This window comes from Calonectris borealis, chromosome 8 (assembly GCF_964195595.1).
Source record: "Calonectris borealis chromosome 8, bCalBor7.hap1.2, whole genome shotgun sequence".
NCBI lineage: Eukaryota > Metazoa > Chordata > Aves > Procellariiformes > Procellariidae > Calonectris > Calonectris borealis.
In genome coordinates this window covers 31514613-31533164 of record NC_134319.1, presented here as the reverse complement: position 1 = coordinate 31533164, position 18552 = coordinate 31514613, and the positions used below count along the sequence as shown (strand labels likewise).

General features: G+C 59.1%; 1 protein-coding gene across 1 annotated transcript in view; it reads left to right on the top strand.

Moving 5' to 3' along the window:
• Positions 1 to 3970: 3970 nt before the first annotated feature.
• CACNA1E (calcium voltage-gated channel subunit alpha1 E) overlaps positions 3971 to 18552 on the top strand; it is a 95629-nt gene continuing 81047 nt past the window's right edge. The window contains exons 1-3 of the mRNA XM_075156803.1: positions 3971 to 4236; positions 12849 to 12954; positions 13414 to 13553. Of these exons, the coding sequence (XP_075012904.1) occupies positions 3971 to 4236; positions 12849 to 12954; positions 13414 to 13553 (512 nt within the window). The remainder of the gene's footprint in view (positions 4237 to 12848; positions 12955 to 13413; positions 13554 to 18552) is intronic.

Genomic DNA, 18552 nt, shown 5'->3' with positions numbered 1-18552 from the left:
ATAGGTGGGAGATTTTGGGTCGCCTGGGGTGAGCCGGAGGCTGCTCCAGTGACAGGAGAGCCGGGCGAGGGGATGCAATAGCTGGGCAGGGGGGTGTTTGTGCATCGGCTTCAAAGCACCCCGCGGGAAGGGCAGGCAAAGGGGGGGCTCGGCTCGGATCCCCCCGACTGCTGAGCGGCGGGGGGGGCTGCAGGGAGGGGGCAGCGGCCGCTAGATGGCAATGCCGGAGCGGCGGCAGCCCGGGCGCACCGGCCCCGGCCGCGTCCCTGCGGCGGAGGTGGGGGGTGATGGAGGGGGCTTGGTGCTCCCCTGGGAAGGGGTAGCCCGGTGTCTCTGGTGATGCCCCCCCCCCGTCCCAGTGGCATGGCTGGGAGGCGGGAGGAAAAGCAAGGAGGAGGCTTGGATGGTAATATCGGCGTGAGAAGGGGAGTTCGCCTGTCTCTGTAAGACCCAGCACATCGCAAGCGCCTTCCTGTCCCGGCACCCGCTGTTGCCCTGTCTTCTTGGATTTCCTTCATTCACAAAAAAAAACACAACCCACCAACCCCACATAGCTGGCTCTGAATCTTTGTGCCATGTTGAATCATGCGGGCATCAGCCACGCTTCTCCCTGACTCACCGATGCCAGCGTGCTGGGGTGAGGGTCAAGACGAGAACGGCAATAAACATCCTGAGAAACCGAGCCTGCATCTCTTGGCATAGCCAGGGATGTGGGGTTTTTTTTTTTTGTTTTCAATCTTCTCTTAAGGAGCTGCTTTCTCATAAATATCCCATCCTTTAGTACTGTCTGAGCAGGAGAGAGGCTCCCAGCGGGGTCATCCTGCGCTCTGCTCTGCAGCACCGAATATAGAGTGGCGCCGAGAGCGAGCCCCCGGGCGCAGGGGATAGCCCACTGCCCCAGCAGAGGTGGCCAGGTAAGGCTTGCATCCCTGCTTCGAGGGGGCAGGAGGAACGCTGCCTTCCTCCTCCTCGGCCCCTTGCACCGAGCGGTGAGGCAGGCACGGTGCCTCTGAACACGGGGAGTGCTGGGTCCAGCCTTCATCATCCTCCTCAGCCTCCGGGTACCAGCCAGAGCCTGAGCGTTTAGACTGGGTGGAGGCTTGCCTGCAGGCTCAGGGGGATGGGAGAGGGCTGGGGGGGTCAGGGGGGAGCCGAGGCAGGAGCTCTGCAGGGCTGAGGATCTGCTCCTGGCAATCGGCCCGGCCTTGGGCTTAATTAAGAGCAGCTTAAAAGGTTGAAAGGTGGGAAGAGCAGCATTGCTCCTGATGCTGGTGGTGGGGAGGAGGAGGAGGCAAAGAGGATGAGCCACAAATTATAATTGATTTGTTTAGGGCAGTGTCTTATCTGGAATGAATCAAAGGGTCTGTAATTAGTTGGTAGCTGGTGTGGCCTCCTTGCTGCCCATCGTTAGTGGAATGAAAGCCCAGGGTCACTCTGGCTTGTGCTGGGCCCGGCCGGTGGCCTAGGAAGCATTTTGGGAGGGATCTGCCCAGCCCTGCTCCACTCGTGCTGCAGTGTGGTGGTGGCAGAGCTGGAGGGGTTGCTGAAACCCAATTACACCCACATCTATTATAAGGCTAATTGGAGGAGCAAAGTCGAGTAGGGATGCAGCAGACGGGCATCGTGGTGAGCTGGTGGGCTCTCGGTGTCTGCCTGAGGTTGGGGGAATGATCCCATGACCTTTTTGCAAATGTTTCTCTGTTATTTTGCTGCGGAGGGCCTGATCCTTCCTCTTCCTCACCCAGCTGGCCCGAGGGCTTCTGGCAATGTACCTGTGAGAGCCTGGGACAAAAAGCGAGCCCTGTGGCTGTTTGGTCATGGTGTTGCCTGGAGGGTGGGGAAGTCCGTGGTGAGGTGCTGCCAGGCTGCACCGAGGGAGCAGCCCTTGCCCAAATGAGTTAATGATTTATGTGATGAAAGGCTTGATTTTTTTTTTTAATTTCTTTTTTTTTTTTTTTGTGCTGCCCCAAGCGTTCCTGGCTGCTGCCCAGCAGATGTGGGGGACAGGACAGCAGCTGCTGTTTGCAGAGCAGGTTGCTGGTGGTGGGGTGGCCAGGGGAAGAGCATCATGGGGACACGAGGTGTCTTGTGACGCCGGCTGGAGCTGCGGGTGCTCTTCCTGCGGGAAGGGCAGGTGGTGAGCGCCGAAAGCCCTGGGGAGCCCTTCGGACGCGGGGTTGAAGGGGAGGGGTGGGGGATCCTGCATGTGAACAGCTCGCAGGGTGTGCTGAGTGGTGAGGCCGGTGCCCTGCCTCGGGGTAGGGAGGACATTGGGGGTGCCCCTGGGGAGCTGCATGTCCCCTGTGTGTGCAAGAGGGCAGGGTGGGTTCCCCCAAAGGCGGGTGGGCAGGTAGCCCCTGAGCCAGGGCACAGCCCAGCCTAGGGGACCCTGAGCATCCCTGGGTGACCTTGGCACCCGCATGGCCACGGAGGTGAGGGCACAGCACCAGCCAAGTCCCCGGTCCCCTGCCCGTGGGGTGGCTGGGGGGAGCAGGGTCAGTGCCAGACTGGCCCCGGGGCCAGCCCCTCCCCGCGTGGCTGCTGCTGCAGGGACAGATCCAGACCGGGTTGTTTACACCTCTCCGATGAGCTGCTGCTGCTTCTGGCCAACATCAAGCATCAAAAAGAAAATACCGAGGCGGGGGGGGGGGGGTGTGCTCAGGAGGCTGATCTGTATGCGAGTGAGCAGGAGGGCTCTCCCCGGGCAGCACTGGCATCGGGGCGGCTCCGGTGGGGAACCGGGAGCCCCAAAGTTTCCCAGGGATGGGGGGACGATGCATGTGGCTGGAGAGATGCGGGCTGAGACGGCGTGAGCCTCTTGCCTCCCCTGCAGGTAGGGGGGAGGCAGAGCCCCCTCCCCTTGCCCCCCCCCCCCCCCCCAATTTAGCCACTCACCTAGAAACACCCATGTGCTGGAAAGCCCTCTGCAGCCAGGGCTTCTTGCAGGGTGGGGGCTCCCCCATTGCCTTTGTTCCCTTCAGACCCTCCCCTCGCCTCTGACTTTCCTTTGCGGCAGCTCCCGTGCTTGCCAAAAGAATGCACTGGATGGAGCGAGGGAGCGAGCCGGGCGGGCGGGCGTGTGTGCGCGCTTGTGTGCGCGTGTGTTGCCACTGACTTCATTAAAGCAAAGCTGTCCCCGAGCTGCAGAGGCGCGGCAGCCTTTAATTTCGTGGCCCGGCTCCTGCGGGAAGCCGGTGTCGCCTTTGCACGCTCCTACCCTGGCAGCGAAGGGCTGAGCATCTCTGCTGCCGCAGGTGCCTGCCTGGGGGCTCTGCCCTCCATCCCTGCCCGCTGCCCCCGGAGTCAGCAGATGGGTGACCGGGCTCTGGCAGGCTGCTGAAGATGGAGCCGGGAGGAGGGAGTTGGACACTTGGCTCTAACTAGGCTGGACTACGCTGCAACCTGTTCCCCCGGCCTCCCCTCCGCTGCGCTGGGTGCTGTACCAAATTGCGTCTTCCTTTGCGACGGGGCGGATGGAAGGACTTGGATCCCAGCCCTTTTCCCTGCCTGATCTCTGCCGGCAGGCAGTCCCCGGGCTCGACTTGCTGGGGGGGGGTTAAAAGGGGCTGGTTTGGGTTTGCAGGCAGAGCGGTGGGAAGGATGTGGCTGGGCTTAACCCCTTGCTTGGCGGAAGGTGCTCAGGGACCAAGCTGCTGCGGCCTCTGCCGAGCACGCAGGACAGCTCCCTGCCCTCCGGGCTGCCTGTGTGGCTGTTGGGGGGCTGGGGGGGGCGGTCTGGGGCAGCTGGCTGCCCACCATGCTGTGCCGGTGCCGCGCGTTGCTGCCTCTCCTTCTCCACGCGGGTCCCTGCTCCCCCGGAGGGACGGAGGAGAGACGGAGCTGAGCATCACCCGGAGAGGAGGAGGGGGCTGTGGTTGGGACTGCGCCCCGCAACCCCCCTCCCTCTTCTCTTCCCCCCCCCACTTCCTCGGTGGTGCTTCTTTGGCTCACCTGTGTGTTTTCTTCCAGGATGGCTCGTTTTGGGGAGGCGGTGGCCAGCAGGCTGGGCTCTGGAGATGGGGGCTCCGACCAGAACCGGAGCCGGCAAGGACCTCCTGCTCCTGCGGGAGGGACCCCAGGAGCCTTCAAGCAAACCAAAGCGCAGAGAGCCCGGACTATGGCTCTGTACAACCCCATCCCCGTCCGGCAGAACTGCTTCACTGTCAACAGATCGCTCTTCCTCTTCGGGGAAGAGAATATAGTCAGGAAATATGCCAAGAAGCTTATCGACTGGCCATATCCTTTCTGCACCCCTTCCGAGCCCCCCCCCTTTGCTCCCCGGATTTGCCTCGGTGGCCGCCCAGGACACGTGTGTGTGGCACTAGCCGGCAGGTAAGCGCCTGCCTTCTGCTCTCCTTCGGTGTGCGGAGAGGGGTGCGCCGTCCCCCGGGGATGCTCTCCTCGCCCTGTTGCTGCTTCCCCTCCTGCGCTCTGCTCGGTGCCTGGTGGGGAGCTGAGCCCCTTCTCCCCATGGGGAGCCCCCCTGGCCCCTCCTCAGGCTTGGATTTGGAAGCCCCCCATGCTGGCAAGGGGGGGTGTCTCTGATCCCGGTTTAACCCTGTATGCTTTAGGGTGCCTTGTGTGTGTGTGGGGGGTGTCATGGCCTTTCCTCTGTGCCTTGATATCTTGCTGGAGTTTCGCTACCCCACCCCACCTGGAGCCACCCATCCTATTGGGGATGGACCCCCAGGAACCTTCAAATTTCCAGACCCTGCTGGGTGGCAGCTTTGTCCCCTCCTGCACCTGCTGGCGTGTGCCCCCTTTGCTGCTGATCACATCCATGGCCATCCTCGCCCTGCAGCCCCCGGCCCCCCACTGGGAACTGGCTGCCCCCTCCCTGCAGCACAGGGGAAGATGCTGAAAATCTCTGGCTGTGTCCCATGGCCCCTTGGGGGGCTGGTGCAGGGGACCATGGTTTATTCCAGGGACCCCCCTCCTAGGGCTGGGTGAAGGGCGTAGATCCCATTGCTCCTTCATCCTTTCGTACACCCCCGTGCGCTTCTCTCCCCTCCCACCCTCCCTGCGGGTGCCCAGCACCGCAGCACGCGGCTCCCCATCAGCCTGGGCTCGGAACCCTGCTGTACCCTGAGATCCCTCCTGGGCTTTGTCCCCACCAAGGACTTGAGCCTGAAAACTTCGGCGTGGCCACGCTTTGGCTTTAGGACCCTCCCCGTGCCGTTTTCTGCAGTGGTGATTACATGCAGCTCTTGCTGCTGCTGCTTTCTCTCCCTGGAACTTGTTGGTTAACTTGCCGGCTCCTCCAGCGGGCGCGGGCGAGCTTGCCCCGGTGCCAAGCAGCAATGCCTTGGTCTGGTGCAACAGGTACCTCGGGGAAACCCTCTGGTGAGATGCAGGATGGGTCACCCACCCTGCTTAGCATCACTGGGGAAATAATCCCTTTGCAGCTCCGACACGTCAGGTCGAGCCTCTGTCAGGCAGGAGCTGGTCCTGGCTGGGGAGCCGCAAAGCCCCTGGGCTTGGGGGGGTGACCTGGGGGTGAAGGGGCAGCTCGGGGGGGGCTGAATTCCCTGTGGCATCCCTATATCTGCCCCTGCTGGCAGCGCCCGCTGGGTGGGCGGCTGTATGAGCATCGGTGCGGTAGCGAGGATGGGGACGCGGCAGCTCAGCTCGGAGCCCTGCAGGGCAGCGGCCGGGCCGGCCTGCCTGCTTTTCCAGAATATGCCAAGTTATTCACGTGCTTTTTCAGCGCGGTGTGGGAGGGCCCTCGCCCCTTCGGCTTTCATTTAAAGCAAGAAGGAGCTGGGGTGCTGCCGCTGGCCCGGCACTCCCCGCGTGGGCCGGGGTCCCGTGCCGGCGTGATGTCTCATCTCCAGGCAGCCGCTGTCTCCTAGAGACTAGAGCTTCACCACCGCGCAGTAAAAACTCCCCAGCATTATTCTTTCCTGGAATTTGCAATGCATGAGGGAGATGGGCTCATTTTATATTTTTTTTTCTAGAAGTGACATATCCCCACGTGAGTGCTGGGAACGGCCGTGCTCCAGGCGCGGGAGCTGAGCATCCCTGGCTGTCCTTTGCCTGGCTGCCATCTCTTTCTAAGAAACTCATCCACCCCGGAGCTCCTCTGCACCACTTGAGCTCTCGAGGGCTTGGGGACGAACAAAGCTTTTTGGTGATGAGTTTGGTGAGGTTGGCCAGGCAAGTTGTTCCCATCCTTGTAGTTGTAGCCTGGCACACGTAGCCGGTGCCTTTCAGTAGGGCCAGGGAAAATGTGTGAGCATCTCAGCTGCCTGGCCCGGAGCCCGTAGCATCGCTCCTGAGCGAGGGTGGTTTGGGGAGGTGAGCGTTGGATTTCGGCCACCGTCAACAAGAGCTGCTGGCCTCGGGAGGGAGATGGGCTGGTCCCAGCGCTGCAGGTCGGAGCGGGCACGGCACTGAGGAAAGCCAAGGGGGCTGGGGTGGAGCACGGGGAGGAGTAGAGGCTCTTCTTCATCCAGCTCCAGTTGACTAGGTAATAGGGCTAAAAATAACTGGTGATTCAGGCCTGTATATCTGCTGGGTAACTGTATAATTATAACCAGCAGCCTCTGCAGTTTGGCTTCCCAGTGTAAATAGGGATGATGCATGGAGGGGAAGGAGGAGAAATACGAGCAACTGGGATTGGGATGCAGCTCCGTGGGGAGTCTTTGCCGAGTTTCTCGCTGGAAAGCCCAGTGTGTTACCTCTGCTGGAGCTGCTCTTTTTACTGGTCCTGCTCAAAACGTGAGGCAGCTGCTGGTTTGGCTGTAGGAAGACCTACACCTCTTCTCCTTCAGAAACAAAGCCTCGTCCTGCCTGCTCACCTTCTGCTGATGGCCAGGCCTTTAGCCCTGATTTCATTTGTTTGGCTGCCTGGAAAGCTGCAATTCAGTTAGTATATGAGATGGGCTGCAGCTCAGCTATATCTGCTCGGTTCTTCATCTGCTTAATCACATTTGACCTGGATAAGATCCCTCTCCTGCCCCAGAAAGGCCAGATGACGTTGTGTGGCTCTGGCTCTGTCCCCAAGGACAGCCTCTGGCAGTGGACAGGCACCGGCCACCGTACCTGTCCCTCCAGTTTGGCAGGGGAGAGGGATGTCTATCAGTCCTTTGAGGACCTTGCTGTTCCCTGCAGCGAGGGCTTTCTCCTATCTCACCCCTTTGAGGACCAAATCTGGTGTTGGGCGGGGGAAGAGCAGCCGGGGTGTCCGCAAAGCCCCAGTGCGCATCCCTGGTCCAACACGCGTGGGGATTTTGCTCTGTGGGATGCTCACCCATGTGTGCCTGAACCATTTTGCTGGTGATGACTCCCACTTTGACCAGGGCATCTCTGATGCTGGGTGGGCACTGCCCCTTGGGCACCCTGGTAGTGTTATGCTACACCTGAGCAAGTGTCTTCTGCACCTTTGCTTTTGCCTAGCCGAGATTTTGGCAGGTCTCGCTTCCCCGCGGGAAGAGCTGCGCCGTGTCGTGCCGTCCTTGGGCAGCTCCCTCCTTGCGCTACCCAAGAACATCTTTTTTTTTTTTTTTTTTCCTTTTCTTTTCTTTCTTCTCCCTCTAGGGCTGTTTTCTGTGCCCTTCATTCATCAGATTTTAAACTGGTTTTTTTTTTTGGGAGGGGCGAGTAGGTGTAATGGCAGGTCCATCTTTTTGACAGCCGGAGAGAGCGAGGCTGCCTGTCAGATGGTGAATTTAAACAGAGGCAGCTGTTGTCATGGTGACGCCAAGTTGCATCCTGTTGCTGTGGCAACCAAAGTTAAAAAACTGATGTTAAGGCAGGAAAATCACATGATGTGGTTCTTTTTTGTTTTTTTTTTGTTTTTTTTTTTAAAAAAAAAAAAAAAAACAAAAAAAAAAAAACAAAAAACAAGGAGAAGAGAGATTTGATTTCTAGTTTTTAAGCCTAGGGTGAGGTGGGGGAGACGGAGACGCTTCTCCACGGAGCTGTTTGCACGTGGCAGGCAGGCACCCCGCATCCCTACGGGAGCGGCAGCAGTGTGGGCAGCTCTGCCCCGACCGGCTCCTGGCTGGCACTGCCTTCAGTTTAGCCCCTGATGGCGACCAGACCACCACGTTTTGGAGTCATAAGCAGTGATGTCTACGGTCACAGATACCGAGTGGAGTCTCCCCAGCTGAGGCACGTCCATGCAGTGAGATTTAGGCAGGCTGAGCACCTTGCCTGGGTGCTCCCTGTGAGCTGCACAGAGACAGGAGCAGAGCCCTGAGCCCACGCTCGCTCTCCTGAGCCTCTTTTGCTGTGCATCGTGGGCACGCAGGAGCTGGCTTGCGTCCAAAGCATGGCCGAAGGATTTGGGGTCTGTTGGCACCTTGTCCCTCTGATCATCCCTTTCTGTCAAACCCAGCAAAGCACGGATGGGCCGGGACTGCTGGGTGGCAGGGCACAGGGATGGGGACAGCCACGAGGGGCCATGGCTCTACGGCTGCTTGAGGGTACCAGGTAGCCTTATCTGCTGAGGGGAAGATCCCCCGTGTCCTTGGGGACAAGCCAGGGAGGTGCTGTAGGGCTCAGGAACCCCGGAGTTGAATTAGGACCGCTCATGGTCTTTGCTCCATTTGGCATTTTGGGTTTCCCTTGGAAAACAGCTTTAGAGAGGGGTGCTTGCTTTCCTGGAGCTGAGAGGAGGGGGGTCAGGGTGTCCTAGGGATGGGGATGTTGAAGAGGTGGGTCTGTCTTCCCATCACGCCATGTCTGTGTGGGGCAGGCAGCAGTGCTGGGGTTGGGACCACAGATGTAGGATCTGAAGCTCCCTCTCATTGACACCTGGGGAGCAGGGAGAGCCCCTCAGTGCAGCAGGTCCTGGGGGAAGCCTGCGGAGCGGTGGGAAACGGAGACTTAAGTTTCTAGGAGACCTTGGAGCTGGGCTGGGTGATGCAGGTAGGGCAAGGGGTTAAATCATTCCTGCCCTTCTTGCTGACCCTCTGAGGCAGGTTTCCTCTCTAAGGCAGGCTTCAAGAGGTGCCCACAAGGCCTCACTCCTCTGGCTCTTCTGCTCCTTCCCCACCTGCCTGCCCAGGAGCGGGGAGAAGGCATGGTCACTGAGGTGGAGAGATGGAGAAGGGCTTTCCACAGCTCCTGGCCCTTGCCCGCATCCGGGGAGGGATTTATCTCGTACCAAGCCTCTTGGGGAGGTTGCATCAATGTGTCACCAGCACCATAAATCCATCTTCAGGGCTTGGAGCTGGGCACACTCCCTGCGTTAGCAATATAGATGTTCTGGGTGGGCTGGTTTCGGCTCCCGGCTGGGGAGGGAGGTGAAGAGGGGGAGGGTCACAGCTGGAAGCAAAGATCCACCGATGGCTGGACATCCCCCTGGTGCTCCCTGCCACCTCCTGCCAGACCCACCAAGGAGCTCCAGCTCCAGGCATGGGGTTAGCTCACAGTGCCTGCTCTGGGTGGGCTGGGGCATGGGTCTGGGGGGGGTGTCCACATGGCCTGGGGGCACCTTCCCCACCTCAGACGCACTGGGAGGGAAGCGTGGAGCTGCAGGTGTGGCGTGCCCTGGGATCGGCCGAGTTGCTAGGGAAACAAGTCAACGGTGCAGGGGAGAGAGCGTTGGGTAAAGGAGATAAATCAATAAGAAAACCTATTTTTATCGGCTCCCTAATGATCCTCCAGGAGAAGCCAGACGAAGGAGGAGGAGAAGGCTGAAGGGAGACGGGCTTTCATTACCGGGCTTGGAGGGAGGCGAGTGCTACTCTGCGTTTTGGGTGGCTGGAAGGTTGTGTAATTAGACATTTAATGAGAGAGGAAACAAAGGAGTGGTAGAGCGTTGTCCGGTGAGCTCTAGCCCTCAGCTGGGAGGATTCTTGCTTGGCAGAATTGAAGTGTGTGGGTAAAATTTCCCCCGGTTCAGCCAGATGTTCCTGCTGTCCCCTGGGGAGGGTTTTCTTACCCTTGGCCTCTCAAAACCTGGCACAGCTGGAGCTACGAGGGCTTGTTTCCGTGGGGTTGATGCCTTGCAGCTCTCACCCAGCTCCAGATGGGATAACCCAGGCTCAGGTCCTTGGAACAACGGGGCCAGAGGGGTTTGGAGAGTCACTTTTGGCAGTGACCTCATGCTTAAGTCACGGCTTAGGGCAGCCTCTTTCCCTTGGACTTGATATCTGCTGACCCACGCACACGCTGGAGGTGGAGCAGGGATGTCTCCTGCTGGGGCTGTGACAGATGTGCACCATCCTTGTGCTGTCAAGCCAGATGTTGGAGCCAGCAAGGAAATATAGGGGCGAGCTGAGTCATTAGAAGCGGTCCTGAGCCCCCCAGCCGGGTAGGGCTCCCATGCTGCTGGCATTGGAGAAGTTGGGTTTTTCCCCCACCTGGGTGTTTCCCCAGTGGGACTAGCGGCCGCAGGAGGGAGGAGGCGGTGGCAGTAGGTGCCCGGCGCGGTGGGGAGGAGCGCGGGATGCTCGGTGGGGTTAGCCGCGCTGGGGCGGACAGACGGACTCGCCGGGCCATTCCCACACTTCTCATCTAGGCAAATGTGCCTAGCGCCTGGGGAGCTGGCTGCACCGCCCCACTAACACGCTGTTTTCTTTTAAGCCTGTGCTAATTGCTTGCAGACTTTCAGGAAAATGAAACAAAAAGACCCCAAATAGGCTGGCGGCTCAGGGCCAAGCGCCGCTGTCTGCGTATCAACTGAAGTGTGCTGCTAGAGGTGGGAAGCAGGGAAAGTACGTGGCTTTTGTAGGAGCTGTGTAATGAAATCCTTACTTGTATTAAGCCTGGGAGGAAAACTTTTGGGGTCTGGCCTCCCCCTCGAGCACAGGGAGCTGCTTGGGATTTGTGCCTGGCTGGCTCCAAGGTCCGAGCCCGCAGCAGTGAGCTCTGCAGCGGTCTTTCTTTTGGTTTGCCTTTAACTTAGCAACCATTAATTTAACTGAGTGGCCTTTTAAATGCCTTGGCTGAATCTTTCCTGGCTCTTTTCCCTATCAGGCTAAATACATCCTAGCTCCTGCAGGCTCTGCTTGGCTGTTCCTCCTGGCCAGCTCTCTGGGGACCTGCTCCGATGCCCGGCCCTGCTCCCACCTTGCCCGCGAGCCGCAGCGTGCACTGGGTTGCTGCTGCCGGGTCACAGTTTCCCGTGCTCGTGGCCAGCACTGGGATGTATTCTCTTGCCCATGGGCTTAGGGCCACTTGTGTAAAGCATCTTGCTGTAGTCAGCGGCTGCAGTGGCCACAAGGCAAGGTTGCAAAAGAGAAAATCATCCCTTTTCCCGGGGCTGATGGCACCTCCTAGCCTGAGCGATGTGAACCTGAAGCTGCCAGGTCTGGAGAAGCCCGGAGCGGTGGGGAAAGGGCTCAGCCAGGGCGCTGCTCTCCGTGCCGACTTGGTACGGTGGAAGCATGGATGATTTCTTTATAGGCAAATCCATCCCAGGTGGGATCACATCTCCTTTCTACAGATACAAGCCTTGGGAAGGTGGCAGTCCTCTCCCAGGGTGGCCGCTGACACCAGTGGTGACGGTAATATAGCTGTGGGGTTTTGGCCTGGAGGGAGTGGAGAAGGGGTGTGCTGCCTGCTGATGAATCTCGCCTCATTTTGTTTTCAAGGATAACAGGGCCTTTATTGCAAAGATGTGGTAAAGATGGATGGGAAGTCGGAAAGATGTGGCCGTCCGGTTGCTTGGGAGTGCTTTGTTTTCGGGGCTTGGCGATGGGCCAGGCAGGAGGAGGGAGCTGCACACCCCGGCCTCGCTCCCGGCAGCCCCTGTGAATCAAAAGGCAGGAGGGAGCTGAGTTTGGGGTGCTTTCCTGGGCGTCAGCCTGCCCTTTCCTCTGCCTCCCTTCCCCAGTCACTCAGGTCCTCAGATAGTCTACCTGCTGCCACTTGTCCTGGCGCAGGGTTGCTCCCGGAGGAGGGTCCGTAAGCCCTAGACATGGCTGTAGGATTTAGGATGCTCATAAGGATCCAACCAGATCCTGTTGCTAAAGTGCCGCTACCCCCTGGGGTCTTGCTGAAGTGTGGCCGAGGTAGGATGTCTCCGTAGGGAGTTTCAACCCTACCCGAACTGGAGCTCAGACCCAGGCATCATCAGTGTCTTGAGCTGCAAATGCTCAGCCTGGTGCTCTGCAGCTCCCAGTGCTGCCTGGGCTCACCCTGCCACCCGCCGGGTGCTTGGCAGGGGACCCTCGGTTCCCAGGGCATGTCCACCTTACCAACGCGGGGCACAGGGTGGGCTGGGCTGGGTTGGGTCCCCAGGACCTGCCAGGGATGCCCTGTCCTCCTCAGACTGTGCAGATAGTCCCTCCCACAGGGATCCTTTAGGACCAGGGCTGCTGATAGCCCGTGACAACTTCCTCCATGCCCCATCTCCTGCTGCTTCATGGTGGAAGAGAGAAGGCAAGCAGCAGGGCCATGGCATGCAGGGACGTGCCAGCCCCAGCCACCAGCATGCTATGCCAGGGAGAGCCTCCCTTGACACTGCCAGGGACCGTGCCAAGCCCTTTTCCAGATGAATCCCAACCTGGTCAGAGCCTAGTTGTCCACCTTCATACTTGTGTCTGTCTTCTGGGCTCCCACCACAAGCAGCGTCTCTCTCTCCCAAGAGAGCCCAGCAAAGGCCGTTGGTTAAATGTCCCATTGCCTTGGGAAGGAGGTGACGATGCTCAGCAGGTCTCCAGTGAGGAAGGTCCTGGGAGCTCTCAGTTCTTGTCACCCCTCTCATTTCCAAAAAGCACCAAGGTGGGCTTCACCCTCCTGCCCGGGAGCAGCGGGAGATGAAAGCCGGGCTGCGTGTGTGCATGGTCCTGTGGGGAAAGCGGTGGTGGCAGCTAACGAGCAGGTGAAATCAGGGATGGGCTGGTGGGTCAGGGACAACATTCACCTCTTCTCTGCTCCTTAACTCCCTCCACTCCCTTCGAGTACATGATCCTGGCGACCATCATTGCCAACTGTATCGTGCTGGCCCTCGAGCAGCACCTCCCCGAGGATGACAAGACGCCCATGTCACGGCGATTAGTAAGTACCCCACGTCCATCCCTCTCTGCCCTGTGTCGGGGGGTCCGGTGGGGGAGGAGGGGCACCCGCGGAGGGGAGCCACCCCATCCCACCAGCCAATTTCTGCTGGTTTCAGGGTGGTAGAGCAGGAGGTTTCCTTAAGGACCAGCCCCTCTAGCCTTCCTAGGGCTGCTGTCACATAATTCTTTTCCGTGGAAAGTGTTCAGGAAGGTTTAAGCCCCCTAAAAAGTGGGGTAGGGAAGGGGGACTGGGCAACTTGAGCGGGTTGTAGCCCCTGTTTTTTGTTTCCAAGGTTGATGCTGGCTGAGGAAGGGCTGGGAAAGCTTCCAAAGGGAAGGATGGGGCTTCCAAGGGGAAGGTGGAATGGGATGTGAGTTGGGTCAATGTGGAATGGCTGGTGCTGTGTTTGCCCTGTCTCCATCTCCCCCTCTCACTGTGTCACCGGTTCCCCTCCGGCAGGAGAAGACGGAGCCCTACTTCATTGGGATTTTCTGCTTCGAGGCTGGGATTAAGATCGTGGCTCTGGGATTCGTTTTCCACAAGGGCTCGTACCTGCGCAACGGCTGGAACGTCATGGACTTCATCGTGGTCCTCAGTGGGTGAGTCGGGCGGCACGGGGCTGTTGGTGGGGTTGGGCAGCTGGGCACAGGGTCTTGTCCTGGTGGGGACACGAGCTCCCAAATGTGGGGCGAGGCCCTGGTTTGCTGTTGTCAGTGGTGTTTCTTCACCCCAACGAGAGAGGGGAGGATGGTTCCCTGTGCTGGAAGCTCCTGTGTTGGCTTTGCTGTGGGCAGCTGATGGTGGGACAAGGCTCCCCATCCGGCAAGGAGGGCTGGCTCTGAGGGCATCATGTCTGGCTTTCCCCAGCTGGTGGCCTGACGTTTGTCACCCATCTGGGCATGGGGTGAGGTGGGGATGGGGTGGGAATATGGCCTGATGAGCAACTGGACATGGTTTGGGAGAGGTCTTGGTCAAAGCCCCCGAGGGGAGGGAGAGAATCTCTTCTCCTCTCACCTTCCCAAGCACTTTCCAGCCTTGGCCTGGTGCTGGGGGTTTGGGAACAAAGTCTAGGTGGGGCTGCGTTCCCAGGTGATGCTTGCTCAGCATCCCAGCACGCAGCAGCGATGCTGGGGGTGGTAGTGCACAGAGCTTCGCGGGTGCTGGTTGTGTCACTGGTAGTGTCATCTGCTGGGGACGTGGCCCAGATTTGAGTCCTGCTTGTGGTGTGATGGGCTGTGCTGGTGACATAGAAACCAGCAGGGGCATTTGGGCTTGTGATAGCCAACACTGGCAATCAGCTTGAGCAGAAGCCCCCCTGGGGTGACCCCCCCCCGACCCCTTGCTGTGTGGAGGGCAGGTGGGTGCCTGCAGCCACCGAGGGGTCCCGGGGAAGGGGTGCCTGAATCGTGGCCGTTGCCTTTTGCTTGCTGATGGAAACGCCACGTTCAGAGGAGCTGGTTTGATGCGTGCAAACAGATGGTGTCTGTGGATCTCCGAGCACTTCATGAGCTCTGCTGGGTGCAGAGCAGCTGCAGGGCTGGCCGGGAAACTGAGGCACGGGAGCCAGGTGAGATACTGGGGGTGTCTCCCAAGTTGCTTGCTGCACGGTCCTGTCTCTTGGCTTGCAGCCTTCTCCTGGGTGGTGGCACCACGTGGGACATGACACCCGTTTGGGTGTTTGGAGGAGAAAGGCGATGCTGAGCTTGGTGCTGCCAGGGGCATGGTGATGGGTGCTGCTTGTCCGTGGTGGAGAGGTGCAGGTTGGGACTGTGCTCGAGAGAAGGCTTGAAGAGAACGTGGCCAGGAACATTTTGACTCCCTTGGTCTAACGTGGACATGGACGGGCTCCCTGGGGAGTGGGTGAAGGCAGGGTGTCTCGGCGTGCTCATGGTGGGGTGATGCTTCTCAGTGGGCAGCAAACGGGCTGCCTGCGGGCGGTGCGGCCATCGCCCAGGGTGCTGCTGGCTCTTCTGCATCTGCAAAGTGACTCTCAGGGGAGGGTTCCGTGGCCAGGCAGGCTCGCTGCTGTGGGGAGAGCAGCCAGGCACCGCTCCTGGGCTGGGCAAAGGTGGTCACATCCCTGGTGACATCTCTGGGACACGTGTCACCCCTGGTAACAACAAGAGGGGATGTCTCGGCCTCACTGTGCAGCTGCTGGGCTGGGTGCGCAGAAGGCGGCCGGGTGGCTGGGAAATGCCCGTCGGCCGTCTCCTGGCCCGGGCATCCTTTGGGGCCTGGGCCAAGGGGAAGCACCGGGCTGGGAGGGGGGGTCGCCACGGCCCTCTCCCTGCCCTCCCCGCGGCTCCGGGCGAGCTGACTGTAACCGAGCGGGTGCTGAGTCAGCGCTCGGCAATTACTCACTCGCGAAAGCCTCGCCAGCTCCTTTCAGTGCCACGCTGTGCCGGGCCCCGTGCCAGGGAATCAATTGTCCGTGAAGGGCTGTTAGCGCCGTGCCGGCCGCCCTGCCGGGAGGTGCCCGGGTCCCCCTGATGCTGCTGGTTACGGGACCCAGCTCTCCGGGGTCTGCTTCGCCACCGTCACCCCCCTCGCATCCCGGTGTTTGCTCCAGCAGGGCAAAAGCCTCTCCAAGAAATGCCCGATTACCCGCCGGCTTTGCCCCAGCGGTGCCGGTGCCCGCTGGCACGGGCTCACCGGGCTTTTGGGGTGAATTCCGTTGTATGATGGGTGGAGGAGACAACCTGCAGATTTTCATCCTGGACCAGTTTTGGGGAGGATGGGGTCACTGGGGGATCGGCTGGACCAGGTTACGGGCTCCTCTGTGCTGTTCAGCTCTTGCTTTTGCCGTGCGGTGCCGGCAAAGCTGCAGTTCTTCAGCGCCATGGTTGCGCCTCCCTCGCAAGAAACTCTTGCCTGTTTGATCTGCTGAATTATTGGCAAATTTCTTCAGCAAATAATCCTCGGCTGGCAAATGACTTGCAAACAGCTTGCGGGAGAGGGTTTGCACTCGGCGGTTCACGCTGTGTCGGTTGCGTAAGGCGGGCGGTGAAGTCTGCACGGGGAACGTGTGCGGGCGGCCGGCGGGTTCAGGATCGCCTTTGCGGACTAAAACTTTACGCTTGATTAATATGTGAGCGTCTGGACAGAGACTATCGAACTTGGGAGAATTAATGGTCATTGGGATCTTGTCGCGACTTAGCAAGTGGCAGTGGCTGTGGTGGAGGGGATGTTGTGAGCATCAGAGGTGTAGGGTAGTGCTCGCCTCGGGACGCGCTGACCGGTTTGGGATATTGATGAATCCCATGATGATGGGCCAGAAAGGATACCCACGTGAGCAGGACCCACCCCAAGATCCATCCCTGATGGACCCAGAGGGACCCAGCATCACGCTCGCTGGCCCTTGTCCCTCCAAGGGTGACACAGGGTGTTACTTTTCCTTTCTGGACTTATCTTTTGCCACACGTGCAATGGGAGAGGTGCTTAATGCAGGTGGCATCACAGCCCCAGACACAGAGTTGGGGTTTTAATGAGCCGTGGGATATCCTGGGCATGCTCTCCCTGGTGTTAATTAGCCTAATGAGGGACTGCTGCTGCGAACAGCCTCCTGGGACCCTGTGCAGGAATGGATGGCACTGACTTGGGTTCAACTGGTGTTTGCTTCTTATGTCAATAAAATCCAGATTTTTTCATCTCGGTGGAAATCAACGCCCACCTAAAACTCCCTGATGCTAAAGCTTCCACTGGGGAACTAATAGGCACATTTGTAAACCCGCTCTGTTTATAACCTGTGGTTTCCAAATCATCATCGCTGCCTGAAAAAAACAGCCTGTTCTCCCCCAGCTAAAAATATTTTTCTCTGAAAACATGCATAAAATACCTTCACTCATTCTCAGGCAGAGCCGGGGAGGGGAATGTCTGTGTTTCCCCTGGGGCTTGGGGGTGCTCGCCTTGCCCATGCATGAACCAGACCTGGCCGGGCGCTGAAGCTGGACTCGTGAGCTGCTTGATGCAGCGTGTCCTGGACCAAAAAAGGGGAAAATTGCTCAGAAATGGTCAGGAAGGGCAGCGGGAGCTTGGCGACCTTTTAATCGGTGGTCGCAAAAGGGAGAGGTTGAAGGACCTTCAGCCATCAGCAACTGGAGCATCAGCTCCCTGCTCCCTGGGTGCAGTTAGCGTAACTAATAGAGAACGAGGACCTACACCAGCCCGCCTTGTCCTACACCGCTCGTGGAGAAAGAAGGGTTAAACTCCCTCTGCAAATATCCAGGTGGGTGTGTGCTTCACACACTCCGATGCCTGAGCATCATAGCACCGCGCTGGCTCTTTTTATAGCTGCAGCAGTAATACAATAACACGTTACGTGAGAGGTGAAGGGGTGGGGGAACGCTTCTAACAACGGGGAAAAAATCAAAATGGAAATCAAAAGGTTCTTGTGAAGTTGTGCTGCTCAGGAGCCGGGGAAGCAGTCGCTGTAAAACCGGGATAAATACACCGGGGTCGCTAAAAAGAAGAGCTGGTGTCAGGGTTTTTCGGAGGGTTTAATAACAGCCGCTACACCTGGATGCCTTTGGTGAAGCCCTTGGGCACTGTGGTTTTCATTAAGGGATCTTGTGGAGTGGAGCGTGGCCAAGGGAAGGCAGGAACGAATGATTGCCGGCAGTGTCTGCCGTGCCCATAGCAAACCCGGAGCCGACCGGAGGGGCACCAGCCTGTGCTGGCAGAGGAAAGCCCGGCTCTCCAAGCCCTGATGGCTGGCCTGAAAACCAAAGTCCTCTCCCTGCAAAGGCAAACGGCAGTCATGAACCCAGCCTCTCCCTCTGGTCTCCCGGTGAAATCCTGCGCACACCCGTGCCCTGATTTTCAGCCGTGGCTGGGATGAAGCAGGAGAGAGCAGTTCCTAGGAGGCTGCTTCCCTCCGTGCTGCGGGGTTGCAACGCGAGCATGGGGATGAAGAGGGCGGCTTGGCTTGTTGCTCGTTGTGGTGCTGCCTGGATTTTGGGATGACCGTCCTGGAAAGTGCCCGCTGTCCTTGTTGCAATTCCCCTGAGCTCCCCCACGGCAGAGGTGAGGGTGCTTTGCCCTCCTGTATTTAGTGCACCTCGCACAACCCAAGTTCTGCATGTCTTAGCTGGTCTTTCTGGTTTTGGAGGTCCAGAGGTGGGGCGGGGGGGTGTCCTGTCCGCAGGAGCCTGCGAGGAGTGTTGTCCTATGGGGTAAACCAGTGAAGAGACAACCCCGAGTCCAAAAGCAGAGCAATGCTTTGATCTCACCAGACAAGACTTTTTTCCTCTTCCCTTCTTTTTCTTGGACCCGGTCTCCAACCTGATGTCTGCCCTTACCCCCACCCCCTTCCCAGCTTTTTCCTTCCAGGACAATTAGTAAAGTGTTTGGTCTTCCGTTTGGATGAATAATTAATTCCCCAGCTTTGTGAATGATTCATGTGCCATATGCCATGGCGATGGGGCGTGCCTGACACCGGCACCTCGTACAAAGGGCAGCGTCGTTTCCCCGGCCCGGCGAGGGGACGGGGAGTGGGTGATGAGGGAAAAAGCTTTGTGCTGCCGGGAAGAGGTGGGTGGGGGGACGTGAGGTGACCCCTGGGCAGGCAGTCCCCCGGCTCTGGCTTTGGGGAAGGCAGGC